This window comes from Salmo salar, chromosome ssa11, assembly GCF_905237065.1.
Source record: "Salmo salar chromosome ssa11, Ssal_v3.1, whole genome shotgun sequence".
Classification (NCBI taxonomy): Eukaryota; Metazoa; Chordata; class Actinopteri; order Salmoniformes; family Salmonidae; genus Salmo; species Salmo salar.
Genome location: NC_059452.1, coordinates 106,322,434 through 106,348,362, shown reverse-complemented (window position 1 = coordinate 106,348,362; position 25,929 = coordinate 106,322,434). Strand labels below are relative to the sequence as shown.

The window sequence follows — 25,929 nt, the reverse complement described above, 5'->3', positions numbered from 1 at the left end:
TTAGTAAATAAATAATTAAACCCAATTTGGTATTGCTGATTCAAGTTGTTAGCCAGGGTTCGTGAAGATAGCCAAGAATGTACAACTTTCATTATGAGACTGAAAATAAGATAAGGGTTAATATTGACTGATGTTTTATAAGACCACTTTTCTGTCTGTTCCAGAGGATATGAGAGAGAGAGAGAGAGAGAGAGAGAGAGAGAGAGAGAGAGAGAGGTAGATAGAGAGGGAGAGATAGATAGATGGATAGAGAGAGAGAGAGAGAGAGAGAGAGAGAGAGAGAGGGGGATGGATAGATAGATAGATGATAGATAGATAGATGATAGATAGATAGATAGATGATAGATAGATAGATGATAGATAGATAGATGATAGATAGATAGATAGATAGATAGATAGATAGATAGATAGATAGATAGATAGATAGATAGATAGATAGATAGATAGATAGATAGATAGATAGATAGATAGATAGATAGATAGATAGATAGATAGATAGATAGATAGATAGATAGATAGATAGATAGATGATAGATAGATAGATAGATAGATAGATAGATAGATAGATAGATAGATAGATAGATAGATAGATAGATAGATAGATAGATAGATAGATAGATAGATAGATAGATAGATAGATAGATAGATAGATAGATAGATAGATAGATAGATAGATAGATAGATAGATAGATAGATAGATAGATAGATGGGGTGAGACTTTTCCAAGTTTTACTTTGATAATTTACAACAAGGGAAAAAGCTTTTTTACATTGTTGTTTTTTCTCCAATCTATATATTACTAATTATATATTGTTAGGTTGTTCTCTACACTACATGCATATGGGCAGCATTTGTGTTACATGTATTTGAAATGTATTTAATGTATTGTATTTTAATTACTTTTGAGTATGTTGTATTACACTGGTCTGAACAACACTCCAATGTATTTTAGAACAAGATATTTTCAGAAACTGTAATTTAGATTTTCAAAATACTTTTCTGTACCATTTCTTTAAAAGCTGTTCACAACTTTGTGGACCCCTCACCTTACAAAGTCTGAGGGCACTATGGTGTGATAAGAGTGTCTGCTAAATTAACTAAATACAAAAGTCTATTTAAAAATGAAGAATTGCATAGCATGCTGAATATTATTCTAATTGAGCACCACCCTCAAAAACTAAGGGTAGATAACGTATCTAACCATTGCTGAGCATGACGTTGCTGTTTGCCCAACTACTTGCAAATGTATTTTTAACTACAAAATACATATATATTTTTTGTTTTGTTTGATACAGTCATCTTTTTTTTGTTTTTTTTTTTGGGGGGGGGCTCATCCCTGACTACACAAACCCAAACACATTAATCTTTTACAGTCTGACTTCAAGACGATCTGTTGCCTTAACAATGCAAGTGGAAGAGCTACGGTATAATAGTCTTGATTGGCAGTGAAGTAAGTGTGTGTCTAATTGGCGCCAGGAGAGAGTTAGTCATGCGGGTAATCAGTCGTGATTCAGGAGGTACGGTAGTAACACGACACTAGATCTGCAATCTATTTAATGTCGGAGGGGCGTGCATGTTTAAGGTGGTCAAATGTAGGATATGAGGATGATTTTGCAGGACAATGTAGCCTACATGAATAAAAAAATAAAAAATGTGGCAGTAGGCAAGAAAGCGAGGCCTGCGTTTTTCTTATAGAAAATGTTTTCTAAGAATAAATCATTCTTACTAAGAAACGTTATCTTTAGTAAGAAAACCTTTTTTTATATATTTTGACAACTTTGTTTCTCTTGTTAATTAATAAACTCAGAGAATGTATGGTTGCTGTAGAAACATTAAATAAAACAACAATAAAACTATTGTTTTGCCTATGCAAGTCCACTTGTCAGGAAATCCTTAATAATTTCTACATTTTATCTAACTATAACAACAGTATTTATATCAAGACGGTGTAGAAACCTTAACCCAACACCTGGCGACTCCGTCAGTAGGTTCTGCTGTTGACTGCTGTTGGACCTTCAGGATTCGCTATAGAGTAGCATCAACTCATATCTCTGGAACGTCCTGGTCATGCTGTCTTTCCTCGAGACACGTTGATTTAATCTATTGTTCTCTCCTGTCTTTCTCTCTTTCCTTCTTTTCTTTTCTGTTTTCCTCTTTCCTCATCCTCTCCATCTCCTCCTCTTCATCCACCTCAATTTCTTCTTCTTTGCTTTTGTTGGCGGCTCCTGCAGTGACGGCACAGAAAAGCACATTGAGAGGTGAGTTGGTGGGTTGTCTCCTCCTCCGCTTTAGCTGTTCTGCTGTACTTTCTCTATAGTACCTTGTATACATTAGCTGTTCTAGAAGTCGTCTATACTAGTTACTGTAGTTCCTAATATACATTAGCTGTTCTAGAAGTCGTCTATACTAGTTACTGTAGTTCCTAATATACATTAGCTGTTCTAGAAGTCTCCTATTCTAGTTACTATAGTTACTAATGTATGTTAGCTGTTATGGAAGTATTCTATACTAGTTACTATAGTTACTAATGTATGTTAGCTGTTCTAGAAGTCTTCTATACTAGTTACTATAGTTACTAATATACATTAGTTGTTCTAGAAGTCTTCTATACTAGTTACTATAGTTACTAATGTATGTTAGATGTTATAGAAGTCGTCTATACTAGTTAATATAGTTCCTAATATACATTAGCTGTTCTAGAAGTCTTCTATACTAGTTACTATAGTTACTAATATACATTAGCTGTTCTAGAAGTCTTCTATACTAGTTACTATAGTTACTAATATACATTAGCTGTTATAGAAGTCTCCTATACTAGTTACTATAGTTACTAATATACATTAGCTGTTCTAGAAGTCGTCTATACTAGTTACTATAGTTACTAATATACATTAGCTGTTCTAGAAGTCGTCTATACTAGTTACTATAGTTACTAATATACATTAGCTGTTCTAGAAGTATTCTATACTAGTTACTATAGTTACTAATGTATGTTAGATGTTATAGAAGTCTTCTATACTAGTTACTATAGTTACTAATGTATGTTAGACGTTACTTTGGTTGGTTAGTGGCTGTTCATGCATAGTTTGTAGTTTTATTATTTGCCCTGCAGAATGCTGCGTTGTTAGTTATATTCTCTAGTCTGTCGTGAGTAGTCAGTGGTTATGTTGTTTTGTGGGTAGATGGCAATGGTATTAATATTGCTGTATTAGCATTTTGTATTGTATTGTCACTAACGTAGGTGGTTGTATGCAAGTATATTCTCTCCCATGTGGGGTGAAACGTTGGCTTCCTTGGAGAAATATCTGAGACACACACACACACACACACACACAAACAATGAGAGAGAGAGGGATAACCCACACATTGATGTAGTGCTGTTGCTGGAGAATGTTTTAATAAAAAAAAAAAAGTATTTAACCTTTATTTAACTAGGCAAGTTAGTTAAGAACAACATCTTATTTACAATGACGTCCTACCCCCTGGCCAAACCCTAACCCGGAGGACACTGGACCAGTTGTGCATTGCCCTATGGGACTCCCAATCACGGCCGTTCGTGATACAGCCTGGAATCGAACCAGGGTCTGTAGTGATGCCACTAGCACTGAGATGCAGTGACTTTTGCTGCACCACTCGGGAGACAGTATAAGTTCTCTGATCAGCATAATTCCAGACAGGCCTTTTCCTCCAATACCTTCAATCAGAGAGGAGAACACACACACACACACACACACACACACACACACACACACAAACAAACAAACACACACAGTCATTAAACAATTGAGTGAGTGGAGAGGACTTGTACTTGTCTCGGTGATCTACAGACTGTCTATTCTCCTATTAAGGAAGGAATGGATTTCCTATAGTGACGTATGAGAGTAATGATAGCAGGACCCCAGTGTGTAAGCGTGTGCAGTTTGTGTGATTCCTAGAGCAGTGAGAAACAAGATGGTGACTATTTATAGCTCATATGACACTTTTGACAGATCTAACATGTGACATCACTAACAGGAAGGAGAGGCAGTCCGTAAATGAGCCTGAAGAATTTTCATATTAAATCAAAAATATATGTATGTATTTGTCACATGCGCCAAATACAACAGCTGTAGACCTTACAGTGAAATGCTTACGTACAAGCCCCTAAGCCCCTAACCAACAATGACCGCAGAGAGAAGTCTATTTGACCTTTATTTAACTAGGCAAGTCAGTTAAGAACTAATTCTTATTTACAATGACAGCCTACCCCGGCCAAACACGGACGACGCTGAGCCAATTGTGTGCCGCCCAATGGGACTCCCAATCACAGCCGGATGTGATACAGCCTGGATTCGATCCAGAGATTGTAGTGATGTCTCTTGCACTGAGATGCAGTGCCTTAGACCACTGCACCACTCGGGAGCCCAAATGTACTGGGCCGGATGCTCTACCCTCTGTAGTGCCTTGCGGTCGGAGGCCGAGCAGTTGCCATACCAGGCAGTGATGCAACCAGTCAGGATGCTCTCGATGGTGCAGCTGTAGAACCTTTTGAGGATCTGAGGGCCCATGCCAAATCTTTTCAGTCTCCTGAGGGGCAATAGGTTTTGTCGTGCCCTCTTCACGACTGTCTTGGTGTGCTTGGACCATGTGAGTTTGTTGGTGATGTGGACACCAAGGAACTTGAAGCTCTCAACCTGCTCCACTGCAGCCCCGTCGATGATAAGGGGGGCGTGCTCATGTACTCCTTTTCCTGTAGTCCACAATCATCTCCTTTGTCTTGATCACGTTGAGGGAGAGGTTGTTGTCCTGGCACCACAAGGCCAGGTCTCTGACCTCCTCCCTATAGGCTGTCTCGTCGTTGTCAGTGATCAGGCCTACTACCCCTGTTGTGTCATCAGAAAACTTAATGATGGTGTTGGAGTCGTGCCTGGCCGTGCAGTCATGAGTGAACAGGGAGTACAGGAGGGGACTAAGCATTCACCCCTGAGGGGCCCACGTGATGAGGATCAGAGTGGCGGATGTGTTGTTACCTCCCCTTACCTCCTGTTACCTACCCTTACCCTTACCTCCAGTCAGGAGGTCCAGGATCCAGTTGCAGAGGGATGTGTTTAGCCCCAGGGTCCTTAGCTTAGTGATGAGCTTTGAGGGCCTTGTGGTGTTGAACGCTGAGCTGGAGTCAATGAATAGCATTCTCACATAGGTGTTCCTTTTGTCCAGGTGTGAAAGGGCAGTGTGGAGTGTAATAGAGATTGCATCATCTGTGGGTCTGTTGGGACAGTATGCAAATTGGAGTGGGTCTAGGGTTTCTGGGATAATGGTGTTGATGTGAGCCATGGCCAGCCTTTCAAAGCACTTCATGGCTACAGACATGAGTGCTACGGGTCGGTAGTCATTTAGGCAGGTTACCTTAGTGTTCTTGAGCACAGGGACTATGGTGGTCTGCTTGAAACATTTTGGTATTACAGACTCAGACAGGGAGAGGTTGATAATGTCAGTGAAGAGAAGACACTTGCCAGGTGGTCAGCGCATGCTCGGAGTACTGGTAATCCGTCTGGCGCTGTGGCCTTATGAATGTTGACCTGTTTAAAGAGGTCTTATTCACATCGGCTACGGAGAGTGTGATCACACAGTCTTTCGGAACAGCTGGTGCCCTCATGCATGTTTCAGTGTTATTTGCCTCGAAGCGAGCATAGAAGTAGTTTAGCTCGACTGGTAGGCTCGTGTCTCTGGGCAGCTCGTGGTTGTGCTTCCCTTTGTGGTCTGTAATAGTTTGCAAGCCCTGCTACATCCAACGGGCGTCGGAGCCGTTGTTTTACGATTCCATCTTAGTCCTGCACTCTTTGCCTGTTTGATGGTTCATCAGAGGGCATAGCGGGATTTCTTAAAAGCTTCCGGGTTAGAGTCCCGCTCCTTGAAAGTGGCAGCTCTACCCTTTATCTCAGTGTGGATGTTGCCTGTAATCCATGGCTTCTGGTTGGGGTATGTACGTACGTTCACTGTGGGGATGACGTCATCGTTGCACTTATTGATGAAGCCAGTGACTGATGTGGTGTACTCCTCAATGCCATCGGAGGAATCCCGGAACATATTCCAGTCTGTGCTAGCAAAACAGTCCTGTAGCTTAGTATTTGCTTCATCTGACCACTTTTTTATTAACCGAGTCACTGGTGCTTCCTGCTTTAGTTTTTGCTTGTAAGCAGGAATCAGGAGGATAGAATTATGGTCAGATTTGCCAAATGGAGGGCGAGGGAGAGCTTTGTACGCGTCTCTGTGTGTGGAGTAAAGGTGGGTTAGAGTTTCTTTCCCTCTGGTTACACATTCAACATGTGGGTAGAAATGAGGTAAAACAGATTGAAGTTTCTCTGCATTGAAGTCCCAGACACTAGGAGCGCCGCCTCTGGATGAGAGTTTTCCTGTTTGCTTATGGCCGTATACAGTTCATTGAGCGCAGTCTTAGTGTCAGCATCGGTTTATGGTGATATATAGACAGCTACGAAGAATATAGATGAAAACTGTCTTGGTAGATAGTGTGGTCTACAGTACAACCACACACCTAGAGACTGCTATCAGTATCCTAGTATACCCCACACACCTAGAGACTGCTATCAGTATCCTAGTATTCCCCACACCTAGAGACTGCTATCAGTATCCTAGTATACCCCCACACCTAGAGACTGCTATCAGTATCCTAGTATACCCCCCACACCTAGAGACTGCTATCAGTATCCTAGTATACCACACACCTAGAGACTGCTATCAGTATCCTAGTATACCCCACACCTAGAGACTGCTATCAGTATGCTAGTATACCCCCCACACCTAGAGACTACTATCAGTATCCTAGTATTCCCCCACACCTAGAGACTGCTATCAGTATCCTAGTATACCCCCACACCTAGAGACTGCTATCAGTATCCTAGTATACCCCCCACACCTAGAGACTGCTATCAGTATCCTAGTATACCCCCCCACACCTAGAGACTGCTATCAGTATCCTAGTATACCCCCACACCTAGAGACTGCTATCAGTATCCTAGTATTCCCCCACACCTAGAGACTGCTATCAGTATCCTAGTATACCCCCACACCTAGAGACTGCTATCAGTATCCTAGTATACCCCCCACACCTAGAGACTGCTATCAGTATCCTAGTATTCCCCACACCTAGAGACTGCTATCAGTATCCTAGTATACCCCCCACACCTAGAGACTGCTATCAGTATCCTAGTATACCCCCACACCTAGAGACTGCTATCAGTATCCTAGTATTCCCCACACCTAGAGACTGCTATCAGTATCCTAGTATTCCCCACACCTAGAGACTGCTATCAGTATCCTAGTATACCCCCCACCTAGAGACTGCTATCAGTATCCCAGTATACCCCCCCACACATAGAGACTGCTATCAGTATCCTAGTATCCCCCACACCTAGAGACTGCTATCAGTATCCTAGTATTCCCCCACACCTAGAGACTGCTATCAGTATCCTAGTATACCCCCACACCTAGAGACTGCTATCAGTATCCTAGTATTCCCCACACCTAGAGACTGCTATCAGTATCCTAGTATACCCCCCACACCTAGAGACTGCTATCAGTATCCTAGTATTCCCCACACCTAGAGACCTCTATCAGTATCCTAGTATACCCCACACCTAGAGACTGCTATCAGTATCCTAGTATTCCCCCCACACCTAGATACTGCTATCAGTATCCTAGTATACCACACACCTAGAGACTGCTATCAGTATCCTAGTATTCCCCACACCTAGAGACTGCTATCAGTATCCTAGTATACCCCCCACACCTAGAGACTGCTATCAGTATCCTAGTATTCCCCACACCTAGAGACTGCTATCAGTATCCTAGTATACCACACACCTAGAGACTGCTATCAGTATCCTAGTATTCCCCACACCTAGAGACCTCTATCAGTATCCTAGTATTCCCCACACCTAGAGACTGCTATCAGTATCCTAGTATACCCCCACACCTAGAGACTGCTATCAGTATCCTAGTATTCCCCACACCTAGAGACTGCTATCAGTATCCTAGTATTCCCCACACCTAGAGACTGCTATCAGTATCCCAGTATACCCCCCACACCTAGAGACTGCTATCAGTATCCTAGTATTCCCCACACCTAGAGACTGCTATCAGTATCCTAGTATCCCCCACACCTAGAGACTGCTATCAGTATCCTAGTATTCCCCACACCTAGAGACTGCTATCAGTATCCTAGTATACCCCACACCTAGAGACCTCTATCAGTATCCTAGTATTCCCCACACCTAGAGACTGCTATCAGTATCCTAGTATACCCCCCACACCTAGAGACTGCTATCAGTATCCTAGTATTCCCCACACCTAGAGACTGCTATCAGTATCCTAGTATTCCCACACACCTAGAGACCTCTATCAGTATCCTAGTTTATGCTTCAACATGCACTTTACAGTATTCCCTGTAGTGCTGTTTGTATAGCTCCATGGCTAAGTGTTATAGTCAGTCTTTGACGTGTTGGTGTTCTATCGAGCTGTAAAACTCTTGTTTAATAATGCAATTAGTCTGCTAAATACATATCTAGTAGACCAACAGAATAACCGTCCCAAATGGCACCCTATTCCCTTTATAGGGCACTATTTTCGACCATCGTCCTCTAAGCCCCTAATAGGGCCCTATGGACTAACAGAGAATGTTTCTCAAATGGCACCCTATTCCCTATATAGTGCACTACTTTAGACCAGAGCTACAGTATATAGAATTATAAGGAAGTGCACTATATAGGGAATAGGGTGCCATAGGACTCTGGTCTAAAGTAGTGCACTATATAGGGAATAGGGTGCCATAGGGCTCTGGTCTATAGTAGTGCACTATATAGGGAATAGAGTGCCATAGGGCTCTGGTCTAAAGTAGTGCACTATATAGGGAATAGGGTGCCATAGGACCCTGGTCTAAAGTAGTGCACTATATAGGGAATAGGGTGCCATAGGACTCTGGTCTAAAGTAGTGCACTATATAGGGAATAGGGTGCCATTTTTTTGTATAATTATTTTATTGTATCAGGATCCTCATTAGTAAGACATTAGTCTATATAATATATAAGACATTAGTCTATATAATATATAAGACATTAGTCTATATAATCTATAAGACATTAGTCTATATAATCTATAAGACATTAGTCTATATAATCTATAAAACATTAGTCTTACTAATCTTACTGGGGTCTGACACATAATGAAAAATACCTTACAGACAAAATACTTACATACAATTTACATACATTTAAAAACATTCACATATAGTGTCAATCAGTTACAGATACATGTCAGTACATACACACAACATGATGGTACATACACACAACATGATGGTACATACACACAACATGATGGTACATACACACAACATGTCTGTACATACACACAACATGATGGTACATACACACAACATGATGGTACATACACACAACATGTCGGTACATACACACAACATGATGGTACATACAACATGATGGTACATACACACAATATGATGGTACATACACACAACATGATGGTACATACACACAACATGATGGTACATACACACAACATGATGGTACATACACACAACATGATGGTACATACACACAACATGATGGTACATACACACAACATGTCGGTACATACACACAACATGATGGTACATACAACATGATGGTACATACACACAATATGATGGTACATACACACAACATGATGGTACATACACACAACATGATGGTACATACACACAACATGATGGTACATACACACAACATGATGGTACATACACACAACATGATGGTACATACACACAACATGTCGGTACATACACACAACATGATGGTACATACAACATGATGGTACATACACACAACATGATGGTACATACACACAACATGATGGTACATACACACAACATGTCTGTACATACACACAACATGATGGTACATACACACAACATGATGGTACATACACACAACATGGGAACTCGGCTTGATAACATAACAGAACCCATTCAACTATAACTGCTTCCAATAGATACTGACCCCATTCCGTCAGTAGAGGATACCTGGTTACTCTTTAAAAGTGCTGTCCTCACCATCTTAAATATGCATGCCCCGTTCAAAGAATTTAGAACTAGGAACAGATATAGCCCTTGGTTCACTCCAGACCTGATTGCCCTTGACCAGCACAAAAACATCCTGTGGCGTACCGCATTAGCATCGAATAGCCCCCGCGATATGCAACTTATCAGGGAAGTTAGGAACCAATATATACAGGCAGTTAGGACAGAAATGTCCATCTAAAAAGTTATTGGACACTTTAAAGTCCATGGAGAATAAGAGCACCTCCTTCCAGTTGCCCACTGCACTGAGGCTAGGAAGCAGTGTCGCCACCTATAAATCTACGATAGCCGAGAATTTCAATAAGCATTTTTCTACGGCTGGCCATGCTTTCCACCTGGCTACCCCAACCCCGGTCAACAGCTCCTCACACCCACAGCAACTTGCCCAAGCCCCCCCCCCCATTTCTCCTTCACCCAAATCCAGATAGCTGATGTTCTGAAAGAGCTGCAATATCTAGACCCCTACAAATCATCTGGGCTAGACAATCTGGACCCTCTCTTTCTAAAATTATCCGCCGCAATTGTTGCAACCCCTATTACTAGATTGTTCAACCTCTCTTTCGTATCGTCTGAGATCCCCAAAGATTGGAAAGCTGCCGCGGTCATCCCCCTCTTCAAAGGGGGAGACACTCTTGACCCAAACTGTTACAGATCTATATCTATCCTACCCTGCTTTTCTAAGGTATTCGAAAGCCAAGTAAGCAAACAGATCACCGACCATTTCGAATCCCACCTTACCTTCTCCGCTATGCAATCTGGTTTCCGAGCTGGTCATGGGTGCACCTCAGCCACGCTCAAGGTCCTAAACGATATCATAACCGCCATCGACAAAAGACAATACTGTGCAGCCGTATTCATCGACCTGGCCAAGGCTTTCGACTCTGTCAATCACCGCATTCTTATCAGCAGACTCAACAGCCTTGGTTTCTCAAATGACTGCCTCGCCTGGTTCACCAACTAATTCTCCGATAGAGTTCAGAGTGTCAAATCGGAGGGCCTGTAGTCCGGACCTCTGGCAGTCTCTATGGGGGTGCCACAGGGTTCAATTCTCGGGCCCACTCTTTTCTCTGTATACGTCAATGAGGTCGCTCTTGCTGCTGGTGATTCTCAGATCCACCTCGACGCAGACGACACCATTCTGTATACTTCTGGCCCTTCTTTGGACACTGTGTTAACAACCCTCCAGACGAGCTTCAATACCATTCAACTCTCCTTCCGTGGCCTCCAACTGCTCTTAAATTCAAGTAAAACTAAATGCATGCTCTTCAACCGATCACTGCCCGCACCTGCCCGCCTGTCCAGCATCACTACTCTGGACGGTTCTGACTTAGAATATGTGGACAACTACAAATACCTAGGTGTCTGGTTAGACTGTAAACTCTCCTTCCAGACTCATATTAAGCATCTCCAATCCAAAATTAATATCTAGAATCGGCTTCCTATTTCGCAACAAAGCATCCTTCGCTCATGCTACCAAACATGCCCTTGTAAAACAGACTATCCTACCGATCCTTGACTTCGGCGATGTCATTTACAAAATAGCCTCCAACACTCTACTCAGCAAATTGGATGCAGTCTATCACAGTGCCATCCGTTTTGTCACCAAAGCCCCATATACTACCCACCACTGCGACCTGTATGCTCTTGTTGGCTAACCCTCGCTTCATATTCGTCGCCAAACCCACTGGCTCCAGGTCATCTATAAGTCTTTGCTAGGTAAAGCCCCGCCTTTTCTCAGCTCACTCGTCACCATAGCAGCACCCACCCGTAGCACGCGCTCCAGCAGGTATATTTCACTGGTCACCCCCAAAGCCAATTCCTCCTTTGGCCACCTTTCCTTTCAGTTCTCTGCTGCAAAAGAATGGAACAAATTGCAAAAATCACTGAAGCTGGAGACTAATATCTCCGTCACTAAGTTTAAGCATCAGCTGTCAGAGCAGCTCACAGATCATTGCACCTTTACATAGCCCATCTGTAAATAGCCCACCTCATCCCCATATTGTTATTTATTTTATTTATATATTCTTTTGCTCCTTTGCACCCCAGTATCTCTACTTGCACTTTCATCTTCTGCACATCTATCACTCCAGTGTTTATTTGCTAAATTGTAATTATTTCGTCACTATGGCCTATTTATTGCCTTACCTCCCTAATCATACTTCATTTTCACACACTGTATATAGACTTTTCTATTGTGTTATTGACTGTACGCTTGTTTATTCCATGTGTAACTCTGTGTTGTTGTTTGTGTCGCACTGCTTTGCTTTATCTTGGCCAGGTTGCAGTTGTAAATGAGAACTTGTTCTGAACTTGCCTACCTTGTTAAGTAAATAATACAGCATATGTACAACAGCATAGAGACGACAGCATACAGATGACAGCATAGAGGCGACGGCATACAGATGACAGCATAAAGATGACAGCATACAGACGACAGCATACAGACGCACACAGACGACAGCATACAAACAACAGCATACATGTGATAGCATAAAGATGACAGCATAAAGATGACAGCATAGAGACGACAGCATACAGGCGACAGCATGCAGACAACAGCATAAAGATGACAGCATAGAGACGCGTACAGACGACAGCATGAAGACGACAGCATACAGACGACAGCATAAAGACGACAGCATACAGACGACAGCATACAGATGACAGCATACAGACGACAGCATACAGACGACAGCATACAGACGACAGCATACAGACGACAGCATACAGACGACAGCATACATACACACACAGACGGCAATGACATCACCCCTGCCCAGACCCACCTGCTCACGCCCTCATCTCCAACACCCACGTCACTCTGCACCATTTTGTTTCTCTCCACCTGTCAGACAGGACCAGAGGAGCTCCACAGCCTAGTTCGAGGAGAGGAATAGTCTACCCCCTGTCAGACAGGACCAGAGTAGCTCCACGGCCTAGTTCGAGGAGAGGAATAGTCTACCACCTGTCAGACAGGACCAGAGTAGCTCCACAGCCTAGTTTGAGGAGAGGAATAGTCTACCACCTGTCAGACAGGACCAGAGGAGCTCCACAGCCTAGTTTGAGGAGAGGAATAGTCTACCACCTGTCAGACAGGACCAGAGTAGCTCCACAGCCTAGTTTGAGGAGAGGAATAGTCTACCACCTGTCAGACAGGACCATATGAGCTCCACAGCCTAGTTTGAGGAGGGGAATAGTCTACCACCTGTCAGACAGGACCAGAGGAGCTCCACAGCCTAGTTTGAGGAGAGGAATAGTCTACCACCTGTCAGACAGGACCAGAGTAGCTCCACAGCCTAGTTTGAGGAGAGGAATAGTCTACCACCTGTCAGACAGGACCAGAGTAGTTCCTCAAAAAGCCTGTAGGCTACTGGCTCTCTGCAAGATTTTGTATATCTTACCTATCATATGAACATCCTTTTCTAACGCAAATAAGATTCCCTCTAGATTACTCTGTAAGTCCAAAAGATTTCAAATATATATTTTGTGATATGAAACTTTTAAGTTGCATGATTTTGAAAATATCTACATTGGTCAGTCCAAAATTGATTTTTTTTTCCTATTACGGCTTCATTTACGGTTTCTATGCCTTTAGTTCTCCATGTGGATCAATTTATCAGTGAATTCTGAAAAGCTATCCAAGGATTGTTTCATAGGGTTCTGTTTTTGTAGGAAGGGATATTGGTTCTTGTAGAATCCATCTTATTATCTTCTGTATTGTTATGGTGTTCTCAACTATGAAGTTGAAAATGTTCCTAGCTTTATCCTTTGAAAATAGAATTGTGAAAAGATTCTGGGGGTGAGCGTGCACATCTTCAATATGTACCCCATTGTTCCTCGTTAGTGCATTTAATAATATGTCTCAAGTAAAAGACTTGAGTGGCGTATTGATACAATTCTAAGTCTGGAATGTTAAAACCACCCCCACCCAATTCTATAAGTTTTATAAAGTTTTTTTTTTAAAGAATTTCTTCAGTGAAGTAATTGGGATAAAAACTTTGGCAGCCATGCCATTCTGAAGAGGTTTATTCTACCTGTAAGATTTATGAGAAGATTATTCCATTTAATTTGATCTGCTTTCATATTGTTGAGTAATAGAATAAAGTTCTCATTATATATATATATATATATATATATGTTGTTTGTCGTAACTTATTAAGCATCCTAATTATTTAATATTTTTTGTGGTCCACTTAAATGATTGCTGTAGATCATGAGTTATTGTTTTTTTGTTTTCCCTATTGCCATAAACTCGCTCACCGAATCAGTATTTACATCAATGTTGTTGCCCGACGCTATCCGGATTATATCCCAGTCCGCGTGATAGAAGCAATCTTGAAGCGTGGAATCAGATTGTTCGGACCAGCGTTGAACAGAACTGAGCACGGGCGTTTCCTGTTTTAGTTTCTGTCTATAGGCTGGGAGCATCAAAATGGAGTCGTGGTCAGATTTGCCGAAAGGAGGGCGAGGGAGGGCTTTGTATGCGTCACGGAAGTTAGAGTAACAATGATCCAGGGTTTTTCCAGCCCGGGTCGCGCATTCGATATGCTGATAACATTTTGTGAGCCTTGGTTTCAGATTAGCCATGTTAAAATCCGCAGCTACAACAAATGCAGCCTCAGGATATGTGTTTTCCAGTTTGCATAGAGTCAAATGAAGTTCTTTCAGGGCCATCGAGGTGTCTGCTTGGGGGGGGATGTACACGACTGGGATTATAATCGAAGAGAACTCTGTTGGTATATAATGCGGTCGGCATTTGATTGTAAGGAATTCTTAGTCAGGTGAACAAAAGGACTTGAGTTCCTGTATGTTGTTATGGTCACACCACATCTTGTTAATCATAAGGCATAAGGCATACACCCCAGCCCTTCTTCTTACCAGAGAGATGTTTGTTTCTGTCGGCGCGATGCGTGAAGAAACCAGGTGGCTGTACCGACTCTGATAACGTATCCCAAGTGAGCCATGTTTCCGTGAAACAGAGAATGTTACAATCTCTGATGTCTCTCTGGAAGGCAACCCTCGCTCGGATTTCATCTACCTTGTTGTCAAGAGACTGGACATTGGCGAGTAGTATACTTGGGAGCGGTGGGCGATGTGCCCGTCTGCGGAGCCTGACCAGAAGACCGCTCCGTCTGCCCTTTCTGCGACGCCGTTGTTTTGGGTCGCCGGCTGGGATCTGATCCATTGTCCTGGGTGGTGGGCCAAACAGAGGATCCGCTTCGGGAAAGTCGTATTCCTGGTCGTAATGTTGGTGAGTTGACATTGCTCTTATATCCAATAGTTCCTCCCGACTGTATGAAATAAGACTTAAGATTTCCTGGGGTAACAGTGTAAGAAATAATACATAAAAAAAAAAAATACTGCATAAGAACACGAAGTGAGGCGGCCATCTTTGTCGGCGCCGGATGTTACCAAGCAATGCATACTGGAGAATGATCCGATATCACTATGTCATTGAGGGAAAAATTATTTTGTAGTTGGGAATAGTAATATCCAGGTATCCTGTACATTTTTTATAAAGATTCATAATTCTTTCATTGGAGGCTCCTTGATTTTGCCTTTTTTTAGTGGTGCTTCTCTCAATCTTATCGAATGTATGATTTAGGTCGGAGGCCTACACCTCTGTTGTTATTACAGTAGGTGGCAGCAAAGGCCTCTCCAACCCAGCTCTTTTTTAAATGTTCAGTTTCTCCTTTTATGAAATGCAACTCTTGCAAGAAAACCACATATGCTGACAATCTATTTAATCTTGTCTGGTTGGTCTAGCATTGAAGAACACATTTTAGCAGACATATGAGGGTGGTGGACATTCCATAGAATGGGAGAGTCATAGTATGTATTTATTACATATATAGAACGTGTGAGCATGTAGGCTGAGTTTTAACAGAGAACACACAAAACATAATAACATAAAGCAAAGTATTTTGTTGTACTTTGAGGTGCTATTCATTAGGCTTTTAAACTCCAACTCTTCTCCTAATGAACAAGAATCTCTCCTTTTGAATCTCTCACAATACATGTGTTCCATGTTTCTTGTTCACCGGAAAATATGTATGCAATATATTATATACAGTATCTCTGACCTGGGATTTGAAGCATCGCTACTTAGCATGTATGGGATCCATAGTGACAGTACCTTAAGTCACGGTAACGGGGCCAAGACCAAGATCTACAACCAAGACCAAGACCAAGATCTACAACCAAGACCAAGATCTACGACCAAGACCAAGATCTACAATCAATACCAAGATCTACAACCAAGACCAAGATCTACAATCAATACCAAGATCTACAACCAAGACCAAGACCAAGACCAAGATCTACAACCAAGACCAAGACCAAGACCAAGACCAAGATCTACAACCAAGACCAAGATCTACGACCAAGACCAAGATCTACAAACAAGACCAAGATCTACAATCAATACCAAGATCTACAACCAAGACCAAGATCCTCAACCAAGACCAAGATCTACAACCAAGACCAAGATCTACAATCAATACCAAGATCTACGACCAAGACCAAGATCCTCAACCAAGACCAAGATCTACAACCAAGACCAAGACCAAGATCTACAACCAAGACCAAGATATATGACCAAGACCAAGATCTACAATCAATACCAAGATCTACGACCAAGACCAAGATCTACAAACAAGACCAAGATCTACAATCAATACCAAGATCTACAACCAAGACCAAGATCTACGACCAAGACCAAGATCTCCGACCAAGACCAATATCTACTGTACGACCAAGATCTACGACCAAGACCAAGATCTACAACCAAGACCAAGATCTACAACCAAGACCAAGATCTACTGTATGACCAAGATCTACAACCAAGACCCAGATCTACAACCAAGCTCTATGACCAAGACCAAGATCTATGACCAGATCAAGATCTACGACAAGACCAAAATCTATGACCAAGATCTACGACCAATACCAAGATCTACTGTACAACCAAGACCAAGATCTACGACCAAGACCAAGATCTACAACTAAGACCAAGATCTATGACCAAGTTGCAAGAGGAGCAAATCAAAGAGGAGAGGAGATTCAGCTTGGAGGAAAGGAAGTTGATTTAAAAAAAAGTTTGGGCCTTGCCAATTGAGAGCTGGGATATAAACACTTGAAGCAAATCACTTCAATATTCAGATCCACCAAAACCACACAGCAGAAGCACTCTGACGCATTCACGCACGAACACATGCACATGCACATACACACTCATGCACATACACACACACACACATATATGCATCACCCCTCTCGGTGTCCTTCTCGACTGGAGTATGGAGTTGGCTAATGTGAAGTGATGTTTTATTATTTTTGAGAAGGCAGCGCTAAAACTAATCCTGTGGTTTATGAAGCCCTCTATATACGGCTCTGCTGAGACACACACACACACACACAAACACACAAACACAAACAAACACACACACAGACACTCACTCTGCTGTGACAGGTTGTATGTCCTTCCCGTCCAGGTTGTATAATTTCATAACTGCTGTTTGCCACAGTGTTACACATCACTTCTCTCCTCTCCTCTGTGGAGGGGTGGAGAGAGGCATGGAGAGAAGGATGGAGGGATGGAGGGGTGGAGAGGAAGATGAAGAGAGAGATGGAGGGGTGTAGAGAGGGATGGATAAAGTGATGACAGGTTGAAGGAGTGGAGAGGGGAGAAGGGGATGAAGTATTTATGAGGGCCAGACATACCAGAGTAGTAAATGTCTGTCCTTGGAAACAAGACACTGAGTAGGGACTGAGATCTTTGTTACTCAATCCTACAATTTCCTGCAGATAGTGTTTTCACATTCCTTCAGCATCCTGTGAGAACCGAGAAACCTGGTAACATTCTAGAGAACCTAGAACCCTGGCAACATTCTAGAGAACCTAGAACCCTGGAAACATTCTAGAGAACCTAGAACCCTGGTAAGATTCTAGTGAACCTAGGACCCTGATAACATTCTAGAGAACCTAGAAAACTGACAGCGTTCTACAGAACCTAGAACCCTGGTAACATCCTATAGAATGTAGGACACTGGTAACTTTCTAGAGAACCTAGAACCCTGATATCATTCTAGAGCTCGCAGATACAGTGCGGGTATGAAATTATTATGGACAAAAGAGCACAATCATTTTTATTTGTCAAACGGACAGCCAAACATCAAAGATCATGTCATCAGAATAAGACCCTCGATATTTATTGGAAAGGAGCATCAAGGTCACCGTGACCTTTCACCCCCCCCCCGTGAAGTTCATCAGAAGTAATTTAATCTGTAACCTAATAAACTGCATGTTTTCCCTGAGTCATGCTGAGGACCACACAACATATCATCGCATGACTCCAAGCTTACTTCAATATGATGGTTATTATTTGTGCATAAAAGTGTTTCCACCAACATTTCTCGCATAATACATTTTACAGACACAAAAAGATCCCAGCTTGTCTAGCATATTTTGTTTTGTAAGTTTACGGACAAATTTTCTGTTTTCATCAGTACTGTCGTGACATTTTTTTTTTAATCTGATATGTACTTTACGCGCATGAAAAGATTGGATGGAAACCAGGTTAGTGCTGCAGTCCCCCCTCCCCCAATAGCAAGCAATGTAATAGCTGGCAATGCAATGCAAGCCCTGGGCGGCATGCCAAATGCCCATAGCTGCTGACGGAAGAGCAGTAGTTAACAGAACAGCTTGTTTTGAACAATATATTTTTGAAAGAGTCAAATGTACACAAATGAACCACACTTTTATGGAAATGTTACATAATCCTTGAATTGTATAATATACAGTACCAGTCAAAAGTTTGGACACATCTACTCATTCAAGGGTTTTTTCTTAATTTTTTTTTACTATTTTCTACATTGTAGAATAATAGTGAAGACATCAGAACTATGAAATAACACATATGGAATCATGTAGTAACCAAAAAAAGTGTTAAACAAATCAAAATATATTTTATATTTGAGATTCTTCAAAGTAGCCACCCTTTGCCTTGATGACAGCTTTGCACACTCTTGGCATTCTCTCAACCAGTTTAACCTGGAATGCTTTTCCAACAGTCTTGAAGGAGTTTACACATATGCTGAGCACTTGTTGGTGACTTTTCCTTCACTCTGCGGTCCAACTCATCCCAGACCATCTCAATTGGGTTGAGATTGGGTGATTGTGGAGGCCAGATCATCTGATGCAGGACTCCATCACTCTCCTTCTTGGTCAAATAGCCCTTACACAGCCTGGAGGTGTGTTGGGTCATTGTCCTGTTGAAAAACAAATGATAGTCCAACTAAGCACAATACTGTAGAACCCTGGTAGCATTCTACAGAACCTAGGACACTGAACATTTTTTTGAGAGAACCTAGGACCCTGGCAACATTCGACAGAACCTAGGACCTTGGTAACATTCTACAGAACCTAGAACAATGGCAGCATTTTAGAGGGAACATACTGTAGAACCCTAGTAACATTCTAAAGAACCTAGGACCCTGACAGCATGCTAGAGAACGTAGCAGCCTGGTAGCATTCTAAAGAACATAGGACCCTGGTAGCATTCTAGAGAACCTAGAACCCTGGGAACATCCTAGAGAACCTAGAACTCTGACTGCTTTCTACAGAACCTAGAACCCCGGTAACATTCTAGAGAATCTATGACCCTGGTAACATTGTATGGAGAACCTAGAAACATGACAGCAATCTAGATAACCTAGAACCTTGCTAACATTCTAGAGAATATAGGACCCTGATAGTATGCTATAGAGAACCTAGAACCCTGACAGGATTCTTGAGAACTTTGAACCCTGGTACAATTCTAGATAACTTAGAACCATGTTAACATTCTAGGTAACCTAGCACCTTGGTAACATTCTAAAGAGAACTTAGGACCCTGGTGACATTCTAGACACCCTAAGACCCTGACATCATTCTACAGAACCTAGAACCCTGGTAAAATCCTATAGAACCTAGGACACTGGTAACTTTCTGGAGAACCTAATAACCTGGTAACATTCTAGGGAGAACCTTGGCAGCATTCTAGTGAACTTAGAACTCTGGTAAAAATCCAGAGATATTCTTGAACCCTAACAGCATTCTAGAGAACCTTGAACCATGACAGCATTCTAGAGAACCTATAACCCTGGTAACATCCTAGAGAACCCAGAACCTTGACTGCATTCTACAGAACCTAGGACCCTGGTATCATTCTAAAGAAACTAGAACCCTGGTATCATTCTAGAGCACCTTGGGCCCTGACAGCATTCTACAGAACCTAGAACACTGTGAACATGACAGAGAACCTATAACTGACAGCATTCTAAATAACCTAGGACCCTGGTAACATTCTAGAGAACCTAGAACCTTGATAGTATTCTAGAGAGAACATAGAATCCTGACAGGATTGTTGAGAAGTTTGAACCCTGGTAATATTCTACATAACCTAGCAGCCTGGTAACATTCTAGAGAACCTAGGACCCTGGCACAATTTCAGATAACCTAGCACCCTGGTAACTTTATAAAGAGAACCTAGGACCCTTTTCACATTCTAGAGATAACCTAGGACCCTGGTAACATCCTAGAGAACCTGGAACGCTGACATCTCTTTCTAGATAACCTAGCAGCCTGGTAACATTGTAGAGAACCTAGAACCCTTTCAGCATTCTAGAGACCCTATGAGCCTAGTAACATTCTATAGAAACTAGGACACTGGAAACATTTTAGGGAGAACCTAGAACCTGATAGCATTCTAGAAAGCCTGGGACCCTGGTAAAATTCTAGAAAGAACCTCGCACCCAGTAACATTCTAGAGAAACTAGCATCCTTTTAACATTCTAGAGAACCTAGAACCCTGGCAGCATTCTAGAGAACCTAGAACCTTGGTAACATCTTAGAGAACCTAGAACCCTGGCACCATTCTAGAGAACCTAGAACCCTGGTAATCTTCTAGAGAACCTAGAACCCTGACAGCATACTAGGAAACCTAGGACCCTGCTAACAAAATATAGAGAGAACATAGAACCCTGAAAAAATTATAGATAGAGAACATTGAACCATGGTAACATTCTACAGACAATAAACTGTAGAACCCTGGCAACATTTATAAAATCTAGAACCCTGGTTACATTCTAGAGAACTTTGAACCCTGACAGCATTCTAGAAAACATAGCACCCTGGTAACATTCTAGAGAACCTAGGACCCTGGCAACGTTCTAAAGGTATCATATCACCATACAAACACACAGTATATATTTTTTCTGAATAACATTGCTTGCATTCTGCAACATGTCATGGTAACTTGTCAAAGTTCACCGCCTACAACAGAACACAAACACAATATTCACACACACATCGTGACACATATACCACCCCAGCTCAGTAGCCTCCCGCCCTCAGGCTGCTGTAACCTTTCAGAGCTGAGCACAGCAGAGCAGAGCATGCTGCCCTTTAGAACGGCCATGACCATGATGCTCAAGCGGTCAGCTGAATATTACTTAGTTTGTGTCCCAAATGAAACCCTACTTCCTACATAGTGCACTACTTTTGACCAGAGACCCACAGTATGAGCCCTGGTAGGGCAATGGCCATGTTACGGTGTGGGTGGTTTACTTACTAAGTGATTCAGCTGGGCTGCCATGTTGTTGGGTGGTTAATTTACTGAGGAGCAGAGACAGCCTGCAGCAGGTACACTAGTACTGGAGATACTGACCTTCACATCAGACTGAAGCTAGGACTGTACTGCAGTCAGGTCTCTGTAGCTACTCCTTAAGACCGTCAGGTCTCTGTAGCTACTTCAGACAGTCAGGTCTCAGCCTGGAGCTACTCCTTCAGACAGTCAGGTCTCAAGCTGGAGCTACTCCTTCAGACAGTCAGGTCTCAGCCTGGAGCTACTCCTTCAGACAGTCAGGTCTCTGTAGCTACTCCTTAAGACCGTCAGGTCTCTGTAGCTACTTCAGACAGTCAGGTCTCAGCCTGGAGCTACTCCTTCAGACAGTCAGGTCTCAAGCTGGAGCTACTCCTTCAGACAGTCAGGTCTCAGCCTGGAGCTACTCCTTCAGACAGTCAGGTCTCAGGCTGGAGCTACTCCTTCAGACAGTCAGGTCTCAGGCTGGAGCTACTCCTTCAGACAGTCAGGTCTCAGGCTGGAGCTACTCCTTCAGACAGTCAGGTCTCAGGCTGGAGCTACTCCTTCAGACAGTCAGGTCTCAGTCTGTAGCTACTCCTTCAGACAGTCAGGTCTCAGCCTGTAGCTACTCCTTCAGACAGTCAGGTCTCTGTAGCTACTCCTTCAGACAGTCAGGTCACAGTCTGTAGCTACTCCTTCAGACAGTCAGGTCTCAGCCTGTATCTACTCCTTCAGACAGTCAGGTCTCAGCCTGGAGCTACTCCTTCAGACAGTCAGGTCTCAGTCTGTAGCTACTCCTTCAGACAGTCAGGTCTCAGGCTGTAGCTACTCCTTCAGACAGTCAGGTCTCAGCCTGTAGCTACTCCTTCAGACAGTCAGGTCTCAGCCTGTAGCTACTCCTTCAGACAGTCAGGTCTCTGTAGCTACTCCTTCAGACAGTCAGGTCTCAGTCTGGAGCTACTCCTTCAGACAGTCAGGTCTCAGCCTGGAGCTACTCCTTCAGACAGTCAGGTCTCAGCCTGTAGCTACTTCTTCAGACAGTCAGGTCTCAGCCTGGAGCTACTCCTTCAGACAGTCAGGTCTCAGTCTGCAGCTACTCCTTCAGACAGTCAGGTCTCAGCCTGGAGCTACTCCTTCAGACAGTCAGGTCTCTGTAGCTACTCCTTCAGACAGTCAGGTCTCAGGCTGTAGCTACTCCTTCAGACAGTCAGGTCTCAGCCTGTAGCTACTCCTTCAGACAGTCAGGTCTCTGTAGCTACTCCTTCAGACAGTCAGGTCTCAGTCTGTAGCTACTCCTTCAGACAGTCAGGTCTCAGCCTGGAGCTACTCCTTCAGACAGTCAGGTCTCAGCCTGTAGCTACTTCTTCAGACAGTCAGGTCTCAGCCTGGAGCTACTCCTTCAGACAGTCAGGTCTCAGTCTGCAGCTACTCCTTCAGACAGTCAGGTCTCAGCCTGGAGCTACTCCTTCAGACAGTCAGGTCTCTGTAGCTACTCCTTCAGACAGTCAGGTCTCAGGCTGTAGCTACTCCTTCAGACAGTCAGGTCTCAGCCTGTAGCTACTCCTTCAGACAGTCAGGTCTCTGTAGCTACTCCTTCAGACAGTCAGGTCTCAGTCTGTAGCTACTCCTTCAGACAGTCAGGTCTCAGCCTGGAGCTACTCCTTCAGACAGTCAGGTCTCAGCCTGTAGCTACTTCTTCAGACAGTCAGGTCTCAGCCTGGAGCTACTCCTTCAGACAGTCAGGTCTCAGTCTGCAGCTACTCCTTCAGACAGTCAGGTCTCAGCCTGGAGCTACTCCTTCAGACAGTCAGGTCTCTGTAGCTACTCCTTCAGACAATCAGGTCTCAGGCTGTAGCTACTCCTTCAGACAGTCAGGTCTCAGCCTGTAGCTACTCCTTCAGACAGTCAGGTCTCTGTAGCTACTCCTTCAGACAGTCAGGTCTCAGTCTGTAGCTACTCCTTCAGACAGTCAGGTCTCAGCCTGGAGCTACTCCTTCAGAAAGTCAGGTCTTAGCCTGGAGCTACTCCTTCAGACAGTCAGGTCTCAGCCTGGAGCTACTCCTTCAGACAGTCAGGTCTCAGTCTGTAGCTACTCCTTCAGATAGTCAGGTCTCAGTCTGGAGCTACTCCTTCAGATAGTCAGGTCTCAGTCTGGAGCTACTCCTTCAGACAGTCAGGTCTCAGTCTGTAGCTACTCCTTCAGACAGTCAGGTCTCAGCCTGGAGCTACTCCTTCAGACAGTCAGGTCTCTGTAGCTACTCCTTCAGACAGTCAGGTCTCAGCCTGGAGCTACTCCTTCAGACAGTCAGGTCTTAGCCTGGAGCTACTCCTTCAGACAGTCAGGTCTCAGCCTGGAGCTACTCCTTCAGACAGTCAGGACTCAAGCTGTAGCTACTCCTTCAGACAGTCAGGTCTCAGCCTGGAGCTACTCCTTCAGACAGTCAGGTCTCAGTCTCTAGCTACTCCTTCAGACAGTCAGGTCTCAGCCTGGAGCTACTTCTTCAGACAGTCAGGTCTCAGCCTGGAGCTACTTCTTCAGACAGTCAGGTCTCAGCCTGGAGCTACTCCTTCAGACAGTCAGGTCTCAGTCTGGAGCTACTCCTTCAGACAGTCAGGTCTCAGTCTCTAGCTACTCCTTCAGACAGTCAGACAGGCATGTAATCTTACTAACATACTACATATTACGTAACATGTTGTTGAGTAGGTATTCTCTTCCCCTCTCCAACACTCCCCTTCCAGTGAAATGCTGTCTTTCCTGTGAAGCTCCCCTTCTCTCGCCATGGTTCTGTTTCAAGGATTCATTACCATGTTAATTAACGACATACTTAGCAATACTGCAGCTTCATATTCAGACATGCTTTGAACAGACACACTCTAACAGATAGAGGTCAGTATTAGATTTACACTCTGACAGACAGATGTCAGTATTAGATTTACACTCTAACAGATAAAGGTCAGTATTAGATTTACACTGACAAACAGAGTTCAGTATTGGATTTACACTCTAACAGATAAAGGTCAGTATTAGATTTACACTGACAAACAGAGGTCAGTATTAGATTTACACTCTAACAGATAAAGGTCAGTATTAGATTTACACTGACAAACAGAGGTCAGTATTGGATTTACACTCTAACAGATAGAGGTCAGTATTAGATGTACACTCTAACAGATAAAGGTCAGTATTAGATTTACACTGACAAACAGAGGTCAGTATTGGATTTACACTCTAACAGATAGAGGTCAGTATTAGATTTACACTCTAACAGATAGAGGTCAGTATTAGATTTACACTCTGACAGATAGAGGTCAGTATTAGATTTACACTCTGACAGATAGAGGTCAGTATTAGATTTACACTCTGACAGATAGAGGTCAGTATTAGATTTACACTCTGACAGATAGAGGTCAGTATTAGATTTACACTCTGACAGATAGAGGTCAGTATTAGATTTACACTCTGACAGATAGAGGTCAGTATTAGATTTACACTCTGACAGATAGAGGTCAGTATTAGATTTACACTCTGACAGATAGAGGTCAGTATTAGATTTACACTCTGACAAACAGAGGTCAGTATTAGATTTACACTCTGACAGATAGAGGTCAGTATTAGATTTACACTCTGACAGATAGAGGTCAGTATTAGATTTACACTCTGACAGATAGAGGTCAGTATTAGATTTACACTCTGACAGATAGAGGTCAGTATTAGATTTACACTCTGACAGATAGAGGTCAGTATTAGATTGACATAATGTATGTGGATGGATACTGGCTCATGCTAACCTCTTCTCTCCTTGTTGGAGTTTAATTCATTTTCCAAAGTGTGCGTGCATGCCTGCTTGCCTGCTTCCCAGCTTGCCTGCCTGCTTGCCTCCCTGCCTGCCTACCTGCCTGCTTGCCTGCCTCCCAGCTTGCCTCCCTGCCTGCCTACCTGCCTGCATGCCTGCCTCTCTGCTTGCCTCCCTGCCTGCCTACCTGCATGCTTGCCTACCTCCCTCCTTGCCTGCCTGCTTGCCTCCCTGCCTGCCTGCCTCCCTGCTTGCTTGGCTGCCTCCCTGCTTGCCTGCCTGCTTGCCTCCCTGCCTGCCTGCCTCCCTGCTTGCTTGGCTGCCTCCCTCCTTGCCTGCCTGCTTGCCTCCCTGCCTGCCTGCCTCCCTGCTTGCTTGGC

General features: G+C 43.3%; 1 protein-coding gene across 1 annotated transcript in view; it reads left to right on the top strand.

Annotated features, from left to right (window-relative positions):
- The window catches only part of LOC106563906 (cell adhesion molecule 2), a 678,742-nt gene that overhangs the window by 419,606 nt on the left and 233,207 nt on the right, over positions 1-25,929 (top strand). Inside the window, exon 2 of the mRNA XM_014129855.2 lies at positions 2,232-2,258. Coding sequence (XP_013985330.2) covers positions 2,232-2,258 — 27 coding nt within the window. The remainder of the gene's footprint in view (positions 1-2,231; positions 2,259-25,929) is intronic.